Raw genomic sequence first — 22,365 nt, 5'->3', positions numbered from 1 at the left:
TTGTACTGTATGTACAAGATTGGGATCAAATATGTGCCTGGTAAAGCTGCCCTGGCAAGTGTTCATGTGCAGTGGGCTACACAAGCTTGCACAATTGTACAACGACAATTTTGTAAGATGTGACCTTATAAAGTCTTTCACTGCTCATATTCAGAAATGCTCTGAATTTTAAAGTCACGTCCGCAGCCAAGCTGTTTTTCCAAAAATACCGGTCACACTAAAAATAACAGACAGGTGTAAAATACATCAGGAAGAACGAGGCGCTCCTTACTTATAAAGTCGGTGTCCAGATCCTTGCCATTGGCATTGGTTTGACCCATCTTTGAGGTACAATCCTTCTCTGTGGCTTTTTCTCGACCGTCTGGGTTAACCAATGGTACAATAACAATTCTTGTTCGGTCGATAAGCTAAAAAATATAACAGATAACATTTATAAATATAATCTGTGCGACAATTAAACTCCTGCACACTCAAACGCTGCAGACAAATACTGGTAAAGGGAACGGATCAGAAAATGACAATTTAAAAACAAGTTCTATGATAAACAATTTTCCGTCAATCAGGTTTTAATTTATTAAACAAAATAAGTGCAAAACACGAAAGTAGCACGATAGAAACAAGCTCTTAACCATAAGTTTATGCCGAGAATTTTTTATATTTTTTATTTTTTTTGTGAGAATATCTGGAGAACACACGAAAGGCGATTGGTTCACTTTTCTGCTTTGCAGCTTAGACTTTATTGTACTTCTGAGGGTCGTAATAAGTCAGAATAGTAACACCAGACACACAGATAAGGCTCTTTAGCTCCCCTGTCACTCCCTGGTTTCTGGGAGGACTCCCTGGTGGGGGAACGTACTCCACCACTTACTGGAGACTATTAGTCTATTGACACTTTGATGATCATTAACTTAGTCGTTGCAGCCGCCATAAAGCACACACCCTGCTGCATGGTCTATAATCCAATATGGCAGTCCTCAGAAATGTTTTTAAAAAATCAATATATCTTACGATTTCTCTTTTATAACACAAAAAATAAATACATGATACTCTAACAATATAAGATGTTCATAAACCATAACTCCCATTCTGTTCTTCAACCACTGGCATTCCCCATTGTACAAGCAGAGGTTTTCGAACTTCTCATCTATGATCCTTCCCTTTTCAAAAAAAAAAAAAAAAAAAAGTTGCTGGTTGGTGCCCACTGCGCTGAGGAAAGTGCTGATCGGTGTGAGAGGTCTACAGATGACCTTTGTGTGTTTAAAGGGTAATTCACATCTAAGATATATTTATGGCATATCCAGCTTTGTAACCCACACCTATGTGAGAACGGGGGGTACCCAGACCCTCCCCTGCCTGGTGAGGCAGCCACCGCATCCAGTCAGAGAATGACTAGAAAGGTGGGCACACATGTGCGCAGTACTCGCCTCTCACTACTCTGGGAGTTATGGAAACAGCCAGATCACCTTTCTTGATAAAGAGCTGGGACCCACATTGATCAGACATTTATGGCATATCCTGTGACTAGGTCAAATGTCCTAGATGGGAATAACCCTTTAACCCAATCGTGACCACCAATACGACTTTTCACGGCGGTCACTAAGGGGCCTTGGGCTAGGCCATCACTTTTTCACGGCAGTCCAGTCTACGTCCTGCACAGGTGTTCTGTACAGGCTGGAGCGGGAGCTCCAACGGTAGCGATCAAAGTTTACGAAGTAAACTCTCTCGTTGGTACAGAGTGCCGATAGTACTGCATAAGATATTTCCTGCAACCTCCCCTCTACGCTGGAGATGTGGAGTGGAGAATGGTACTCTTCTGCATGTATTACGGCCTTGTGATCTTATCTCCCCATTCTGGAAAGCAGTTCATTCCCTAACTTCTCAAGTCACGGGCTACTTCCTTCCTTATGAGCCGGAACTCTTCCTCCTCCATCACAGCGACATCACTTTGCATAAATACAAATGCTCGCTTATAAAACACCTTCTGAATGTGGCGAGAGCATGTATCACGGCTCTTTGGAAATCCATTTCACCACCGACCATTCCTCAATGGTTATGTAGGCTTAACTAAATAATGCGCATGGAACACCTGACCACCTTCGGGAGGAAGCACACTGAAGCGGTTGACAAAACGTGGTCCCTTTGGATCCACTTAAGTCTCGTCTGCTGAATACATTCACCTTACGGATGCCCGGGCCTGATCTCCACCACTATCTCATTCTCCGTACACGTAAGTGTTATATATATATATATATATATATATATCAGTACAACACACACACTTCTACGTTTTTCATGTCTCAACCATTACATTTCAATACCTATTCAGATAACGAGAGCTAACTGGATCGGAAATCGTCATGCTATTTATACTGTATCATTCTTTCCATGTACGCTATCATTTTCTCTTTATTTTAAAATTTTGATTGTAATACCGATGTTATTTTCCTTACGATGTGAGAACCACGGGTCAAGCGGACCTCTGCCTTTTTTGCGTTTTATGTCATTTCTACTGATAAAACTGTAAAACCCAATAAAAAATTTTGTTGCAACAAAAAAACCCAAAATGGCGCCATTAAAAAGTACAACTAATCCCGCAAAAAAGCAAGGCTATGTCGACAGAAAAATAAAAAAAGTTATAGCTCTTTGAATGAAAAAAAATAGCTTGGCCATTAGGGCCTAAAATAGGCTGATCACTAAGGGGTTAATCTAATAAACTATTAGAGGCTCATATTAACAGGTTCCCGACCGCTGGCCGTATTTATACGGCCAGCGGTCAGGGTCTCTGAAGTCCGCCGTATAGACTATTTACGGCGGCACTTCAGAGACTGTGCACGCGCGATCGCATGCACACAGCTCTGTGCCCTGGCTGTTGCTAACAGCCATGGACACTGGGCAGAATGTCAGGGGCCAATCTTTTGGCCCCTAAACATGTGATCGCTGTGACAACCAATCACAGCGATCACATGCATTTCTGCATAGAAAACAGTGTGCACGCGATCGCGTGCACACAGCCCTGTGCCCACGCTGTTACCAACAGCTCTGGGCACTGGGCAGAGTATCAGGGACCAATCTGATGGTCCCTGAACATGTGGTCGCTGTGAAAACCTATCACAGCGACCACATTTGTTTTATTTTGACTTTTCTGGCAGTAAATCTCCTGCCTCTTTTCTTCTCCTCAAACATTGTTTCAGTTTGAGGAGAAGAAGAGACTCGGGAGAATTGCTGCCAGAAGATTACAGTTACAGTTACACAAAAAATACAGTTACACTCTAAAACATTCTCTGTATAGATAGATTTCTATCTATACAATCTATCTATCCATCTATCTTTTTTTCTATATATCTACCTTTCTTTCTTTTATTCTATTAGAATAGGCAGGTAGGGAGTATATAATTATATATATATCCACATATATATAATATATATAGCAATAGCGGTTTATTTTTTTGTTAGCGGTAGTGTAGATATATATAGCAGTTTGTTTGTGTGTTTTATATAAAAAAAACAACAAAAAAAAACAATTTGTTTAGTTAGTGTTAGTTACGTTATGGCGAGGAAGTTGTTTAGCGCCGAGGAGGCATACGCCATGCTGTGGTCTGAGTCGGAGACCGCATCAGAGATGGCGCCCGAGATGGAACCTGTTTTAGGTAGTGACGATGACAGCGTCACTTCAGGTTCATCTTCAGGGGACGTTGTCCCTGATGCAGTTGAAACTGCAGAACATGAAAGCGCAGGGCCAAGTAGCGCTGTAGCACGGGACAGCCTGGTCCCTCCAGTCCAGGCTCTTGTATGGGCACCTGCCCCATCTTTTGGGCCTAGAATCCACGGATTTACTGCCACTCCTGGCATAACCGTGGACAATACAAATTTTGTCCAAATGGATTACTTCCATTTATTTATAACGGACGACATCCTAAATCAGATTGTCCACGAAACAAATTTATATGCCACTCAATATATAAGGCAGAAACCTTCATCCACCCATGCCAGAGATTGGACGCCCACCAATTTGCTGGAATTAAAACTTTTTTTGGGGCTCACCCTAAATATGGGTATTGTCAAAAAGCCCTCCATTAGGTCTTACTGGTCAACAAGACCCGCCCAAGCCACCCCAGTATATTCTGCAGTATTGCCCAGGTCTCGTTATGAGACAATAATGAGGTTCCTCCACTTCAATGACAACGCACAGGCCCCCCCAAGTACCGATGCAAACCGGGATCGGTTGTTCAAAATAAGACCGCTAATAAATTCCCTGAATAATTTATTTCTGCAACTCTACACCCCTGAGCAGAATGTAAGTGTGGACGAATCCCTCCTCAACTTTCATGGCAGACTTAGCTTTCGCCAATATCTACCTTCCAAAAGGGCAAGATATGGCGTTAAGCTCTACAAATTGTGTGAAAGCGGGTCAGGATATACCACCGCCTTCAGGACTTATGAAGGGCGCGCCCGCACAATATATGTTCCTGGATGCCCCCCTGATCTTTCCACCAGCAGTAAGATCGTGTGGGAGATAATGCAGCCTCTGCTTCACAAGGGGTACCACCTGTACTGTGATAATTTTTATTCGAGTGTGCCCCTGTTTAGGCATTTGCATGCTGCAAGGACTGGGGCATGTGGTACCATGCGCAAAAACAGAATTGGTTTTCCTCAGCAATTAGTGGGGAAGCGCATGGTAAAGGGGGACTCCTGTGCTTATGCATCTGAAGAATTGCTGGCGGTCAAGTTCAGGGATCGCAAAGATGTGTATGTGCTAAGCACGATTCATACCGCAGGAACAGTGGCAGTGAGGGAAAGGGGGGCAACATCGGACAAGCACAAACCAGTGAGCGTGTCCGAATATAACAAGTACATGGGGGGGGTGGATTTAAGCGACCAGGTTTTACAGCCCTATTTAGTAAAACGCAAAACTAAAACCTGGTACAAAAAGGTGGCCATTTATTTGTTACAGGTGGCCATCCACAACTCATTTGTGCTCTACAAAAAAAACAGAGGCAGAGACACATACCTGGATTTCCAGGAAAAAATTATTGAAGGCCTCATTTTTGATGTTCAGGACACCCGAGAATGCCCCCAGTCTGAGGATGTCACGCGACTGACTGAAAGACACTTCATCAGTCGGATTCCCCCAACACCAACCAGAAGCAACCCCCAGAAAAAGTGCCGCGTCTGCAGAAAAGACGGGCACCGCAAAGATTCCCGATATTTCTGTCCCTCATAACCAGGCCTGTGCATTGAGCCATGTTTTAAAAAATACCACACTGTTCTGAATTATTAGATTTTAGTTAATTCGTTGAAAATATATTTGCCCTACATTACGTTTTTATTTTTCCCCTGATTTTACTCCAAGGGTGAGGGAGGGAATGGGTGGGGGGTGGATGTCATGTTTGCATATTTTCTAAGGTTCATCTGCTGGAGAGTCCATTTGCATTAACCTGCAATTTCTTATTTTAGAAAACCCAAAAAAATAAATTCCCATTATACCCCTAGATGAATATTTTGGGATTTCTGCTTCAAGAGCAGATATTTTGGAAGTGTTATAGAAACTCTGTTGAGTTTTGTAAAACCAGCTTTGAAAAAAAGCGATTTGTGAAATAATCTTCTTCTATCCTCCGCCCTCCTACATCTCTATGTGATAAATAAGGCCACATATTTGGTATCCCCATGCTCAGGAGAAGTGGCAGAATGTGAACGGAGATTAATTTTGGCCGTGGTCTATGCTGTGTGTGAAAAATGCTGGTATAAACTGACGCATTTGCTAAAAAATTGCTAATTTTATTTTGATCCATCTTATTCAAGAAACTTTCAGAAGAAAACTGGACTGTCTAAAAATATGATAAACCCCTTGAAGGAAACCTTGTGGGGTCTACTTGTGTGAATGAAGTCATTTATGGGGTGATTCTAATCTTTCAGCAGCATCAGGCCCCCCAGAAAACAGTATGCGGCTATAAAATCAAGTGCAGAATTCCTGGACCGAAAAGGCCAAAAAGCCTCCTTTTATGCCAAGCCCTGGCACATGCCCGTGAATAAAGCACACATATTTGGTATCCCCATGCACAGGAGAAGTGGAAGAATGTGAAATGCGATGAATTTTGTCCGTGGTCCATTTTGTGTGTGAAAAAGCTAGCATAAACTGACGCATTTGTTAAAAAAAAAAAGGTAATTTTATTTTGTTCCATCTTATTCAAGAAACTTTCAGAAGAAAACTGGACTGTCTAAAAATATGATAAACCCCTTGAAGGTTGTGGGGTCTACTTGTGCGAATGAAGTCATTTATGGGGTGATTCTAAAGTTTCAGCAGCATTAGGCCCCCCAGAAAACAGTATGCGGCTCTAAAATCAAATTCTAAATTCCTGGACCGAAAAACCTCCTTTTATGCCAAGCCCTGGCACATGCCCGCACAGTGAATAAGGGACACATATTTGGTATCCCCATGCACGGGAGAAGTGGAAGAATGTGAAAGGAGATGAATTTTGTCCGTGGTCTATGCCGTATGTGAAAAATACTAGCCTAAACTGACGCATTTGCTAAAAAAGTGCTGATTTTTTTTTGTTCCATCTTATTCAAGAAACTTTCAGAAGAAAACTGGACTGGCTAAAAATATGATAAACCCCTTGAAGGTTGTGGGGTCTACTTGTGCGAATGAAGTCATTTATGGGGTGATTCTAATGTTTCAGCAGCATTACGCCCCCCAGAAAACAGTATGCGGCTCTAAAATCAAATGCAAAATTCCTGGACCGAAAAGGCCAAAAAGCCTCCTTTTATGCCAAGCCCTGGCACATGCCCGCACAGTGAATAAGGCACACATATTTGGTATCCCCATGCACGGGAGAAGTGGAAGAATGTGAAAGGAGATTAATTTTGTCCGTGGTCCATACCGTGTGTGAAAAATGCTAGCATAAAATGGCGCAATTGCTAAATTCTTGCATTTTTTTCCAATTTTGCCCACTTTAGAGAAAAAAATAAAAATGATATATACTGACAAATGCCACTAAAACAAAGCCCTATCTGTCCTTTAAAAAGAGTGTAAAATTCAAAGATGAACTTTATTCACCTGCTGAGTTATAGTCATCTAAAGAAGCGCATAGCAAAATTGTGAAATTTGCTCTGGTCATTTAGCTGTAAAACAGCCTAGTCCTTAACCGGTTAATTACTCCTGCTGCTTGCCACAAGCGTTCAACCACAGTCTATCGAAGGGCACAAGATATAATAGTGTGCTTGAAGACCAGATTTCCCTTTGATACACTTTCCAGATTACATCTTGGGCCCCATACATAAGACTGTAAAACCGCGGACCGTAACACGGTCCACGTTTTTACGGACCCATTCAGTTCTATTGGTTGCGGACACCTTTCTGTATCGCTACGGATGGGTGTCCCTGCCGTGTAACTGCCGAGAATTATGGAGCAGGTCAGTTTTTTCATGTTTTACGGGCCGTGCTCCCATACTTTGTATGGAAGCACAGCCCGAAAATGTGGGCAGCCCTCAGTAAACTGCCATTCCCACAATTGTGGGCTCCGATTACAGGCACGGTCATGTGCATGGGGCCTCAGGCTGGGTTCATACTGAGCATTTTTGTTGCGTATGTTTGGGAGTTCATATGGCAAAAAACAAACAAACAGATGTTAAAAACGAAGTGTAAAGCCCAGCCTTACAGGCCCAAGTCACATCTCAGACATTAACTAATGACACCTCCCTTACCTTTGTAATTGCGCTGTTCTTTTTATAATTCAAGCAGAGAAATTCTGCAAAAGTCAACAACAACTCTGTACCAACTGGTGCATTTCCATGAACTCCAGCAACAAATCGGATTTTTGGCTTTTCTGGTTCAGAAATGTTTGGTTTATTTGAGATTTCCAAAGACCAAATGTAGCGATATTCAACACTTTGACCCAACCTAAGAAGTGTAAGCACAGAAAGTGTGGTTATTAATGTGCTGGACGGAGGCAAAAAAAATACCAAGATGGGTTCGTATGTTTGTCAAAATCCGCTTTTTGATTGAACTGCGGCAGACCGCGCCAAAGATTTTAGCAAATGCAAATGGATTGCGACATGTGAACCCAGTCTTAAATTGTTAACATCAGCATAAACCTTTCATTTTTAACAGTTCTATGCAGCTTTGAGAAAAAAAGATTTTGGAATAAAATGACACATTTTTAAAAAGATACCTAGGACTGCGGCTGCATGTTTCTAGCACTTAACCCGTGCACATGCTGTGTATTTACTGCAGAATTTCTGTCCGAATTTTGAATAAATCTCATCCATATGCTGCAGAACAAATCCACAGAAAAGAGGTGTGGACATTGACCTAATATGCGGATACAGAATCTGCAGCATGTCAATTTTTGTTGCGAAAAAGGCTGCAGAATTTACGCATGAAAAACCCGGATGGAAAGTCTGCAGCAAATATGCAGCATGTGCAGGGGGCCTCAATGTCATCCTCTCCGGTCTCAGATTTCATTCAGACCAGGGAGAAATATATAAAGGATTCTCCTTTAGGGCATGACCACACGTGGCGGATTTCCTCCGCAACTGTCCGCATCAATGCCGCACAGAATCTGCGTTGCAGATTCTGCTGCGGATCTGCACAAAATGTGCAGTACATTGATGCGGACTAGCTGCTGCGGACTGCGGGAAAAGTGCTTCCCTTCTCCCTATCAGTGCAGGATAGAGAGAAGGGACAGCACTTTCCCTAGTGAAAGTAAACGATTTTCATACTTACCGCCCGTTGTCTTGGTGACGCGTCCCTCTTTCGGCATCCAGCCCGACCTCCCTGGATGACGCGCCAGTCCATGTGACCGCTGCAGCCTGTGCTTGGCCTGTGATTGGCTGCAGCCGTCACTTAGACTGAAACGTCATCCTGGGAGGCCGGACTGGAGACAGACGCAGGGAGTTCTCGGTAAGTATGAACTTATATGTTTTTTTACAGATACATGTATATTGAGATCGGTAGTCACTGTCCCGGGTGCAGAAACAGTTACTGCCGATCGCTTAACTCTTTCAGCACCCTGGACAGTGACTATTTACAGACATCTCCTAGCAACGCTCCCGTCATTACGGGAGCCCCATTGACTTCTTCAGTCTGGCTGTAGACCTAGAAATACATAGGTCCAGCCAGAATGAAGAAATGTCATGGTAGTAAAACCAATACGCTCCGCAGCACACATAAGATCTGCGGACTTCATTGCGGAATTTTGACTCTCCATTGAAGTCAATGGAGAAATTCCGCCATGAGTCCGCCACTGCTCCGCAACAGACAGAGCATGCTGCGGACACCAAATTCCGCTCCGCAGCCTATGCTCCGCAGCGGAATTTTACGCCTCGTCTAAACGAACACTGCTAAATTAAAGTGTAAGTCAATCGACAAACGGCACCGCTGCGGATTAACGCTGCGGAGTGTCCGCGAAATTCCGCCACGTGTGAACCCAGCCTTATAAGTCCAAGCGGATAAGCCCCCGCCTCCCCCCCCCCCCGCCCCACCTCAGATTGTGTTTTCATGTGGCAAAGTATAATCATGAAGAATACCTAGTCAGTTTAGTAACGTTTGGGTAGTTCAGGTTCAGTCCTCGCAGTGATTCAGAGAGGTCATGATAAGGTCTATACCGATACAGATCTATATCACTTGAGGTGGACAGCAGCAGGTGCTCAAGACCATTCTCAGCTGAAAGATCCTTTATTAGGGTCTCAAATTCCTGTGTGTTGGGGTCCAGCTTCTCTGGCTCGATCACCGATTCTTTTCCTTTATCTTCTTTGTGTAAATCTGTGCCAGAGCGAATAAGGGTAAAGTTTGTCACCGCCGCATCTCCTTGTGTCACATTGACCATTTTTGTAACAGGAACATATCTGGAAAGAAAGAGTGAATAGGATGACACTGAATTTTGACAAGCGCTTCTCTCCAACACCTTGATGAGTGCATGGTATATCAGATCTGATAACAGGACATGCTGGTGTGCTACAGGCTCAAGTATAGCAAACACTGCAACTACTAAAGGCCAACATAAGGGGGTAAGTGCAGTGCCTCTCTCTTCCACCCAATCAGACATGGGGAGTGGAGAGAAATCGATACTTGCCGGGCGCCAAACTGTTACCTGGGCAACTGTCCTGACCGGCGTGGAGCAGGGTCTCTACATGACCATTATCAAATCGGGCGAAAGAGGAACTGCACAGCCTCTTTAAAGGCTCCGCAACCCTTTGCAATATTTTTTTGCTTTGAATTTTATGTATTTTGGCACGAAAAACATTTTTCTTATAGATCTAATAGATGAACACAGGAGAAGCTCAGTGCACGCCGTAAGTCTGCTGGACTGACTGATTTGGGTTAGAGCCCTGAGATGCAGCTTCTATGAATAGTGGATGCATAGAAGCTGCATCTCAATGACTAAGCAAAATTTGTAATAAACTCTATTGGAAAAATGTTTTTCATGCAAAAAGAAGATAAAAAAGTTAGAACCGTATAAAATAAAATAAAAATAAACAAAAAAACATCCCAAAAATGCATGCTTTTGTTTTTTTTTTACCACGATTTGGTTTGTTCTTCAATGCAGTTGCGTGTTTTACCACAACCACATCGAACATTGCCGTAAAAAACACATTTGGGTTTTAGGTGCAGTTCTAACACCTCAACATGTGAATGGACCCCAACAGGAAAACCCCTGATATTCTGGCACACGGCAGGCTTTTGATTGCTCCTGAAGACAATGGTGGGGTCCCTCACATACCACTAATAAGGTCCACTCACACGTTGCGGTTGAGGTGCGGTAAGAACTGCATTTAAAAACACATTAGAAAACCGCATGCATTTTCCCTGCGATCAGGTGCGTTTTTGATGCGGTTGTGGCAAAAAACTTCACCGCATCGAAAAACACACCAAATCATACGTTTTTACTGCAAAGTTTCCAGACGCAGTTGTAACAGCACCTTAACTGCAACATGTGAATAGACCCTTAAGATTATTAAAGGCTAAACGTACACCTGAAGAGGTTTTTTTTTTTTTTTTACTAAAAGTGTTTGAGTGTTTTGTTGAACTTTGTAATTTAATTTTATTAAAATAAATTTTAACTTTTTCAGACACAGCTTCAATGTATCCCGCATACATAAAAGCTGTATCATGCGCTAAAAATCTTCAAAAGGAGTACATATCCTTTAACTAAAACACAAAATTCCCTAGAAATTTTACTCTGTTTGACAAACCACCCCTTATCCATTACCGGATTCTCTGCTCTGTCACGGTGCACCCTTTCCATTCTATAGAATACTAGACCATAAAATAGTAGTAGAGATAACTACCCTCTTGCGGAGGCGGTGACTTTATACGCTCCTGGGACTAGCAATCTCCAGTAATCCCCAGCCTTGTCAGAGGTCACCGGATGATTAATGTCAGCTACACTGATGGTTGCGTTGAAAATGCCTCTTCCATCGGTGGCGTCAAGTACAAATCCTTCGATTCCTTTATGTACCTAAACAAGGAATCAGGGTTGGTGTTTTGTACATAGGACATTGTAACAGAAATGGTGTCAGAACTGACTCACCTGCTGTATGAACTCCAGCAAAGATCTGTGGTTCGTTTCCCAGTAGGCAGGAAGTTCTGAAGCCATTGGATATTTCACACAGCCCAACTCAATAGTCACTTCAAAACAGTTGGTATTCAGATAGTTCCAGTCCTGCATTCCACCTAGAAGGTAAAAATAGGAGAAAGTTACATTCAACTTCCATATTGTTCATTAATACACATTGCAATTATTTACTTTAAAGGGGAACTTGACATAAGAAAAATTTGGCGGTGCTACGTCGTGATTGACAGCTATCTTTGATAGCCTTCCCAGTTTGAGTGTACATACAATCCCTGGGATGGACCGCCCACTGGACTCCTAAGCCGTTAGCAGAGATTAAAATCAATAATTTACAATTTATACTGAATCTTTTCCCATAAAACTATATATTACTTGACTCCGCAAATCCTGCTTTACATTACGCTGCAGATCAGGCCGCATAGTGTGACAGGTTCCCCTTAATGCAATTTGTTCAATTAATAATTACCCTCAAATTTAACCCTCTAATTCTTCCGCACATAGCGATTTAAAATATGTGTACATTGTGTAACGTATGACGTCGCTATAACACAGAGAACAAAAACCCTCTTTTAGCTTTAAATCTATCTCCCTCCCTTAAAGGGCTTTTCCCAAGAAACAAGTATGACCCCTTTAACTTTAGACGCAGCTTCTGTACAGGATAATTATCCAAGTACAGACACAAAAGTAGATCGGGCCGGGGTAGAATAGACTAAAATTGGTAGTTGGGGGTAATTATTTTCGGTTTGGCATAACAGATATTCTGCCTGACCGATACGTATTAATGCCTAAGCACCGGATGTCCATGCAAAACGCTTTAGAGTCACTCAGAATGTCTAAAATTGGTGCAGGTGGGTTTGGAGATGTGCAATTTTAATCCTTATTTTATTTATATATAATTGTTTTTACATTTGACTGTATTCTAAATAAAAAAAAAAAAAAATGTACCCTATAAGGACACCGGTTAGCAGGAAACACACTGTTACCAGTGATCTGTATACCTTCCCAGCCCCGTTTACACATGAAATCCCAGCGACATCCGTACTGACTTCACAGAGTTCCCGCACAAACCAGCGGTTTCTGCATTTGGGAACACTTCACTCAATATGAGCGCTGTGCTTAGGGTTTTTGTGCCGGGGAACAGAATATTGCAATTCCCTGTCATAGTACAGGTGCGCGCAGTGCCATTAAAGACAGCACGTGAATGAACTGGCAGCAGGCACAAGAACTAGCCCCTTAACCAGGTAAATTTACATGGCTTGGGCAGGAAGGGGTTAAACAGGTAGGTACCCGCTTTAAATACAAAAAGAAAACACTTACCAACGAAACTTCATAAAAAAAATTCTTCAGCTATCACTGCCTCAGAAAACCCACAGCTGTATGTAAACAACACAGGTTTTCTGGAGCAGATTATAGTGGCCGAGTAAGGCCCCATGCACACGAACGTGTTTTTGCGGCCGCAATTCCCCCGAAAATCCACGGGAGAATTGCGGACCCATTCTTTTCTATGGGGCCATGCACACGACCGTAGTTTTTGCGGTCCTTGCACGGCCCGGGAGCCCGGACCGCAGAAAGAACGGGCATGTCTTATTACGGCCCTATTCTGCGGTCCGGGCTCATTGAAAACAATGGCGGCGGCCATGTGCATGTCCCGTGACTTGCGAGCGGCCTGCGGCTGACAGTCCGCAGCCGGCCAACCAGAAAATCACGGCCGTGCACACGGCTACGGTCGTGTGCATGAGGCCTGTAATATTTGTCACCCGTGTCTTTTAATGAAGATTGGGAACGGTTTTATTTTTATATTTCATGAAGGTTCTTGTTCATAGTATTAATAGGACCACCTTCAATGCTATAAACCAAAATTAGATAAAAAAAAAAAAAAAAAAAAAAAAAAGACCGGTATCTATTTTATATAATTGAATCTACCATTCAGCTGTGAGCAATATTAGGTCATTTATGGGTTTTCAGCCTCTGGAACTGCACGGTGTGAACAGGTTTTCATAAAATCCAATCCGCTACAATCTAACACTTGTCTATTGCTTTATACAGCCATTTATTTACACAAAACCGCTGAAACACAAGTAAAAAATGGGAAATGATTAAGGGCCTGTTCACATCGGCGTTGCCCTTCCGTTGAGGGGTTCCGTCGGAGGTCTCAGTCAGGTTAACCCCTCAACAGAAAAAAAAAAAAATAAAGAACGGAAACCTACTGAAACGTAAGCATTACCATTAAGATCAATGGTAATGCAAAAGGAAGCTATAGTTTGCGTTCGGCTTTCCGTTCATCGGTTCCTCTGACGGAAAGGTTGAACATTACCCAAACGCTGATGTGAACAGGCCTTTATTATTATTAGGTATTACACAAGTAAGAATAGTTTATTCATATAGCGGTAATATCATATACTAATTAAAAAAAACAAAAAAACAAACCCCTGAAAGGGTTTTTATTCAGATATTAGAAATTGATGGCCTATCTTCAAGTGCATGGGAGAAGGCTGTAATCCTGTGAACCGCCGCTACAAACGTGTTGGCGATTCACGGTACAAGCAGCGACAGAATAGGGAAGCAGCGCCCACATGAGCGCTGCGGCCCCTTCAAAACAGCTGATCGATGGAGGTGCGGGAGTCGGACCCCCACTGATCAGATACTGATGGGCTATCCTTAGGATAGGCCATCAATTTCTCATGACTGGAAAACCCCTTTAACAGTATTGTTCACATTTAACCCGGTTTCCCAAGAACAATTACTGACTTTATGTAATCTGTAATGTCTAAGGAGAGCCTGAAAGTCAACCATCTCAGGAGAGACTCCTCGGTCCCTCCGCGTATGGCGTCTGCAGTGTATATGTGCAATGTGTTGACAATTTAGAAGCAAAGTACAATAATGATTTTTATTAATAATAATTTATATTCAGCACAGATCTATTTTACCTGGCACGTTATACCAGTTTGCTCCATTGGTGATTCCTTGAGGAAAATTCTCATTGGGATAGATCTCCTTACATGGACTGCCAGTGAACATCTTACGATTTTCCTATTAAAAACAGAAAGAATGGTCTGGTTTAGAAAATTCTTCTCTAAATACCCTATTTTATATCTTAATTAAGGGGAGAGGGGGTTCCACATTCGGGTTCCTCATGTTAGTCAGAACAGAGAGTGAATACATAGATAGTCTCCCGCTCTAGGGTACCGTGCACGTCCGTGCATTACATGGGCAGTCCATTGACTGCAATGGGAAGGGTGTAACGTTTCATGTCCCCTGCTGTGGCACTGAAGCAAAGCAGGTTTAAAATACAGCCGATCACTGGGGGTCCCAGCAGCAGGATATCCTGTGATCAGCTGAATGGTGAAGGGTGTGCTGAGGCTCGGCATTTTTGTTGTGTTTTAGGCCTCATTTACACGAGCGTGTGCGTTCTGCGCACGCAAAAAAACGCTGCGTTTTGCGTGCGCAAAAGGCAATTGACAGCTCCGTGTGTCATCCGTGTATGATGCGCGGCTGCGTGATTTTCGCGCAGCCGCCATCATAGAGATGAGGTAGTCGACGCCCGTCACTGTCCAAGGTGCTGAAAGAGCTAACTGATCGGCAGTAACTCTTTCAGCACCCTCGACAGTGAATGCCGATCACAATATACACCAACCTGTGAATAAAAAAAGACGTTCACACTTACCATGAACTTCCTGCTTCCTCCAGTCCGGTCTCCCGGCCGTTGCCTTGGTGACGCGTCCCTCTCTTGTCATCCGGCCCCACCTCCCAGGATGACGCGGCAGGCCATGAGACCGCTGCAGCCTGTGATTGGCTGCAGCCTGTGCTTGGCCTGTGATTGGCTGCAGCTGTCACTTGGCCTGAATTGTCATCCCGGGAGGTCGGACTGGAGGAAGAAGCCGGGAGTTATCGGTAAGTCAGAACTTCTTTTTTTTTTTACACGTATATGTATATTGTGATCGCAAGTCACTGTCCATGGTGCTGAAACAGTTTAAGTCTTTCAGCACCGTGGGCAGTGACTGTCTCCTGACGTCGCGTACCCGAACATTTTTTGCCGGGTTCGGTTAAAACGAGTTCGGCCGAACCCGGTGAAGTTCGGTGCGCTCATCTCTAATTTGACACTCCGTTTGGATGTTTGTAACCAGAAAAGCACGTGGTGCTTTTCTGTTTACATTCATCCTTTTGACAGCTCTTGCGTGATTTTCGCGCATGCAACGCAGGACCGTCAGTGTGGCATGCGTTGTTTTCACGCACCCATTGAAGTCAATGGGTGCGTGTTGCGTGAAAAACGCAAGAATATAGAACATGTCGTGAGTTTTACGCAACGCACTCACGCAGCGCAAAATTCACGCATCGTCTAAACAGCCCCATAGACTATTATAGGTGCGTACGACACGCGTGAAAAGCACGCGCGTCGCACGCGCGTCGCACGCGCGTATAATACGCTCGTGTAAATGAGGCCTTAAACAGAGTTTTTTTTTTATTTAGTAGATAAATCCCAAATTTCGCAACAGAAGTTTTTAAACCCAAAAAAAAAATTAAAAATGCATGTTAAAAATGCAACAAAAATGCACGGTGTGAACCCAGACCAAAAAAAAAAAAAAAGTTGTTACAATGCTATACAAATAATGTGCAAAACAGACATTTTGATTAGCTTCTCAGCAACTGACAACATGACAAATGATCATTTTAATAGAGGTTGCTCAAAAGTAAACATCAAATATAGCTGCAAGTCCTGCCTACTGCTCCAACGTCTGATTTACTAATATATAATGACTTTTACATTTTGGGTGGAAATTTTTTACAACAAAATAAAATAAAATAATAATAATAATATACACACACACAAAATATAGTGACTTGTACTAACTAGTTGACCAATGAGTTTAAAAAGAAAAAAAAATACAAAACCACATTTCAGTAGAACGGAGCAGTAAATTAGTTCATGTGTGCTTTCATTTTTCCACACAAGGTGGCACTATACTAAAGTGAGCAGTCTTGCTGTGCAACAACTCTTAGGGTATGTTCACACGATAACTGCATTTACGTCTGAAATTACGGAGGTGTTTTGAGGAGAAAACCGCTCCTGAATTTCAGGCGTAATTGCTCATACTCGAGTTTTTTGCGACGTCCATTACGGATGTAATTGGAGGTGTTTTTCAATGAAAACCGGCTCAAATTACGTCTCAAGATGTGTCCGGAACTTCTTTTGAAGAGCCGTATTTTTTATGCGTCATTTGTCAGCGACGCGTAAATGACAGGTTGTCTGCACAGTACGTCGGCAAACCCATTCAAATGAATGGGCAGATGTTTGCCGACGTATTTTCAGACGTAATGGAGGCGTTTTACGCCTCGAATTACGCCTGAAAAGACAGCTCCAATACGTCGGCAAACATCTGCCCATTACTTTCAATGGGTTTGCCGATGTTCTGTGCCGACGTCCTGTCATTTTACGCGTCGCTGTCAAAAGACGACGCGTAAAAAGACGGCTCGTCAAAAGAAGTCCCGGACACATCTTGAGACGTAATTTGAGCCGTTTTTCATTGACTTCATTGAAAAACACCTCCAATTACATCCGTAATGGACGTCGCAAAAAACTCGAGTATGAGCAATTACGCCTGAAATTCAGGAGCGGTTTTCTCCTCAAAACACCTCCGTAATTTCAGACGTATTTGCCGTTAGCGTGTGAACATACCCTTAGGGTATGTTCAAGGGAAAACAGCTCCTGATTTTCAAGCGTTTAAGCCACTGGCGATTTTCGCAGCGTTTTTTGGAGCGGTTTTCTATAGAGTCAATGAAAAACGGCTCCAAATACGTCCCAAGAAGTGACCTGCACTTTTTCGCGGCCGTTTTTCAAAACGGCCGTGTAAGGACACGGCCCATCGGAACAGAACTCAGTTTTTCCCATTGAAATCAATGGGCAGATGTTTGGAGGCGTTCTGCTTCCGATTTTTCGTCCGTTTACGAAATGGCTGTATGAACATACCCTTAGGCTCAATGCGCACGATGCGTATTACGCTTTGCAGCACGTATTTGCGTGCAGAAAATCCACAGTGTGATACAGTACCAGCAAAGTAAATGAGATTTCAGAAAATCTCATGTACACGCTGTTTTTTATTCCGGCATGTTAATTCACCTGCGGTGCGAATTTTAAAATCCCCAGCACGTCAATTTACCTTGCGTTACCGCTTGCGAATTGTATCTGCCTAGTTCCAAGGAAAAACGCAGCAAAACTCGCAGCATGAAAACGCACCGATTTACTGAAAGCGTAAAAAAACGCATCGGAAAACGTGCGATTAGGTGCGTGTTTTTCCTGTGAATGTCCTGTGTTTGATACGTATTCTCTGCAGCAATGTGTGCATGTAGCCCTAGGCCCCATGAACACGACTGTTCCGTGTGCCATCGATTGTTCAACGGATAGCACAAGGACCCACTCATTTCTAATGGCCCCATGCACACGACCGGGTATTCCGCTGATGCGTTATGCGGGCTGTGGGACAAAGCCACAAAATTTGGAGCAGGTCCTGTGTTTGTGGCTCTGTCTCGTCTGCAACATGAAAAGCAGTGGAACATAGAGCGGGTGCGTTGTACACGAGCAGTTTTTGTAAGCGTATTTTACGGCACCCCAACCGCAATGTCAGAATACACCCCTACACACAATGCTTTGGGCATTTGGAATGCATCTTTAGCACTGTATGAATGTATAACAATAAAGAGCAGATTTACAAATTTACATTTCGGCCCCAATTAGAACATCAGGATAATTCTTAGTTTGATATTTTGCTATTGTGGCAACCACATCAAGGGGGGGGGGGGGGCTGCTTTTTTCCACAGTGTTCTTGTTTTTTCCCGGATCAGCTACAAACTGCGATAATGGTGGTCAGATTGTAATTCTTTTTCTTCTTAGTGGGACAGATTACATTGAAACCCAATTCTCCTCTTTAGACCCGGTGCTTATTTATGGCTGTGGTCTGTTATTTTCTGTTGGCATTTAGAAAAAAAATAAAAAAAGGCTACGTGTAATCCATGCCTTTGTCTCCTTGCAAATACAGACTTGTATGATGAAGAATTTAATAAGTACACAATTGCTTCATGTTATTGCGGAGAAATGGGGAGAAGATTTCAAGTCTTTGCTTTGGACCATAATCAAATCAGCGCAGAAAAAGCCTTTCTATGGAACACAACTGTGGCAAGAAACTAGAGTCTACTGCTGCTGCAAATGATGTCCGAAGAGCTCAGAACTGTGGTGGGGGTACAGGAGCCCGATCACCTAAAATCAAGGTGCCACTGGATAGGAAATGTGGAATCTGAGAACACATGATACAAATCAACCAAAATCATTGCAGCTGCACTACGAGCTCTGCTGGGGATTTCCAGTTAGGGTAAGTTCACACAACGTAAAAATACTGCAGATTTTCCGCAACCGATTTCATTGTGGAAAATCCGCAGTGTAACAGTAGCAGCAGAGTGAATAAAATGTGAACAAATTTCATCCACATACTGCGTAAAAAAAATTACAAAATCAGCAAAAAACATTCATAAATTGACCCGCAGTGAGTTTTTTTTTTAAATCCGCGGAATCTCAATTTATGCTTTGGAAGCTCTGCTTTTCTTTTGCGGGCTTTCCCCATTAAATTCAATGTGTAGGTAAAACCCGCAAATGTTGTGATTTTTCTGCCGGAAAAGCTGCAAAAAACGCAAGGAAAAAAAACCCCACAAAAAAATTACCCCGTTCTCCATTGTCATGGCGACGTGTCTCTGTTCTCCGTCCAGGCTGGCCTCCTGGGATGACGTGTCATCCCAATGTGACTGCTGCAGCCAATCACAGGCTGCAGCAGTCACATGAGATAAAACGATTTAGTGCAGTTTTCCGGGTGGAATTCCCTGCAGGCTCCAGGGTGGTTACGCTGTGCACTTTTACGCAGCGCATCTGCCCTGTGTGAACATGACCTAACAGAATTCTAAACCCAGCAACAGGTGGATTAAAGGTTTGATTTGCGAATCAGTGGGAGCCTGGTCTCTAGGAAATGTCAGAAGTTAAACGACAGTGGAATTTCCCTTTAAGCAGGTGTTTGGTAAAAATGGATGAAGTACATTTTAGAAGTCTGTAGAAGTGAAGAAATATTAAACAAGGTCAAACTTAGACGTGATATTGATAACAGGCAGGAATAACCCAGGCACAGACTCGTCCAGGGCACCGTGCCTACTGCTGGCACTGGCAGAACATTGTGCTTGGTTGCTGTAAGCCTCACCTTGGAATAGGTGAGAGCCAGCTGCTGGAACACGGCATCATCGGGGGACTTACTGTACATGGACAATCCCTTTTCATCATCATCGTACGGATAATTAACCACAAGAGAACCTGCAGACACAAGTCAGATCTGTTAGAAAACCCACAAGCTGCCAACGTGTAAGAAATGAGAACATGCATACACAGATGTAGGTGTTAGGATCACTTTACAGACAATCTGTCACAGAAACAGACCTACATAAAATTGGAGTATCTATTAAGTGCCCTAAGTCTCTGTTCACACCTCCGTGAGTTCTTTTCAGTCAGACTTCCATTGATTTTTGATGGTCAGAATAGTATAGCATGCTGCAGCATTGTATCCAGAAAAAAACCAAAGGCATACCTGACGGAAACATGATTGATCCGTCATAACTGATCACAACGGATACATACCAGTCATGGCTCCTGTAAAAATGGAAATCAAGACAGAAGTGTGAACAGAGCCAACAGGAACGCTCAGGTAAAAAAACAAACACTTCTGCAACGTCCCCTCTGGCATGACACAGGATTATCTCTTCCGCGCTCTTTGAATCCCGTTGTCATGCACCACCTCTCTGGGGAATAGGCTTTACATATAATCTTCCTTTAACAATCCTAAGCTAGTGAATGAGAAATATTCACTGATGAGCCCCCCCAAATTCCCAAACAGGGAACTTGTGAAGCACGAGCTGTCTGCAGAATGTCCCTCATGCTGACAAAACGACTCCCAGTTACCTCGGCCGAGTGTGCATGTATTGCAAATGGGTAACATGAGCCCCGCTGACAGCGGATTATCTCCCCTGAGAATCGGGTATGTTGAAATCCAACTGCCCGATCCTTTTCTTCATCAACATCTGTTTTCGGGAGAGTGTCGGCAGGGCCCATATACATTAGCTGGTCAGACGATCCTGACAACACACCATGCTACATTACCCACAAAGCAGCGATCATTTACAGGAAAAGCGATGCCACCAAAAGGAAATGACAATTGCAAAATCGAGCTCGTTTAAAAATGAATCTCCACATATAGGGAACGGCATAGACAGCAATTCCATCATTTACATCTGTTCTCAGAATTGCTCCTTTTCTGAGTGGAAGGGCTCCAACAATAAATACTGGAAAATCAGCCTACAAGCAGACACCAGCTCTTCTTCCCAGGGGACATAGATTTCCTCCAGCTACAAAATTCACTTCCCATTCCCAGGAGTACACGGCTGCACGACCAGGTACATGGAGATAATAAGGAGAAGGAGAAGCCGGCATCTTCAGGTCAACTAGTCTTAAAAACATAGCGTAATTCACTAGTGCACGGCATTTTTATGAGGATTTGAATGGAATAAAAGACATGGAGGTGACAGTCCCTGCCTCTGAATTACATCTTAAAGAGGCTCTGTCACCAGATTTTGCAGCCCCTATCTGCTATTGCAGCAGATCGGCGCTGCAATGTAGATAAGAGTAACGTTTTTATTTTTAAAAAACGAGCATTTTTGGCCAAGTTATGACCATTTTTGTAGTTATGCAAATGAGGCTTGCAAAAGTCCAAGTGGGTGTGTTTAAAAGTAAAAGTCCAAGTGGGCGTGTATTATGTGAGTACATCGGGGCGTTTTTAATACTTTTACTAGCTGGGCGTTCTGATGAGAAGTATCATCCACTTCTCTTCAGAACGCCCAGCTTCTGGCAGATCACGCTGTGACGTCACTCACAGGTCCTGCATCGTGTCAGACGAGCGAGGACACATCGGCACCAGAGGCTTCAGTTGATTCTGCAGCAGCATCGGCGTTAGCAGGTAAGTCCATGTAGCTACTTACCTGCAAACGCTGATGCTGCTGCAGAATCAACTGTAGCCTCTGGTGCCGATGTGTCCTCGCTCGTCTGACACGATGCAGGACCTGTGAGTGACGTCACAGCGTGATCTGCCAGAAGCTGGGCGTTCTGAAGAGAAGTGGATGATACTTCTCATCAGAACGCCCAGCTAGTAAAAGTATTAAAAACGCCCCGATGTACTCACATAATACACGCCCACTTGGACTTTTGCAAGCCTCATTTGCATAACTACAAAAATGGTCATAACTTGGCCAAAAATGCTTGTTTTTTAAAAATAAAAACGTTACTCTTATCTACATTGCAGCGCCGATCTGCTGCAATAGCAGATAGGGGCTGCAAAATCTGGTGACAGAGCCTCTTTAATACAATCAGTAATATACAAGATGCAGAACATATAAACCACAGCGGCACAACTTGCTGTATATTCTGCTGACAGGTTTGAGTGCAGCAGCAATGGATGTGACTTCCCTGTCACTACTACGTTCCTTCTCATAAAGTGGGCCATAAAGAGAAAAATATATCCCTGCTGTTTAAAGAGGACATGTGGGCTCTGACGGGTTTGTTTTAGCAAATGCTTGTATTCCCCATGAAATAACAAATCTGGAGCATCTTTTCTTAAAACTCTGCATTGTGCCGTCCTTCTGTTACTCTTCCTGCAAATGTGTGAATAAATTGACAACCGTCGTAATAATTTCTCTGGTCAATACAAATGTTGCGGTAAAT

General features: G+C 43.2%; 1 protein-coding gene across 1 annotated transcript in view; it reads right to left on the bottom strand.

Annotated features, from left to right (window-relative positions):
- Positions 1-22,365, bottom strand: part of CPD (carboxypeptidase D) — a 73,750-nt gene that overhangs the window by 12,416 nt on the left and 38,969 nt on the right. The window contains exons 8-14 of the mRNA XM_075854343.1: positions 19,802-19,911; positions 14,498-14,600; positions 11,529-11,671; positions 11,287-11,456; positions 9,526-9,843; positions 7,702-7,897; positions 272-407 (exon numbers count right to left, since the gene is read on the bottom strand). Of these exons, the coding sequence (XP_075710458.1) occupies positions 272-407; positions 7,702-7,897; positions 9,526-9,843; positions 11,287-11,456; positions 11,529-11,671; positions 14,498-14,600; positions 19,802-19,911 (1,176 nt within the window). The remainder of the gene's footprint in view (positions 1-271; positions 408-7,701; positions 7,898-9,525; positions 9,844-11,286; positions 11,457-11,528; positions 11,672-14,497; positions 14,601-19,801; positions 19,912-22,365) is intronic.

Source organism: Rhinoderma darwinii, chromosome 2 (assembly GCF_050947455.1).
Source record: "Rhinoderma darwinii isolate aRhiDar2 chromosome 2, aRhiDar2.hap1, whole genome shotgun sequence".
NCBI classification, from domain to species: Eukaryota; Metazoa; Chordata; class Amphibia; order Anura; family Rhinodermatidae; genus Rhinoderma; species Rhinoderma darwinii.
The sequence above is the reverse complement of the archived record's forward strand: the minus strand, read 5'-3'. Positions and strand labels throughout refer to the sequence as shown.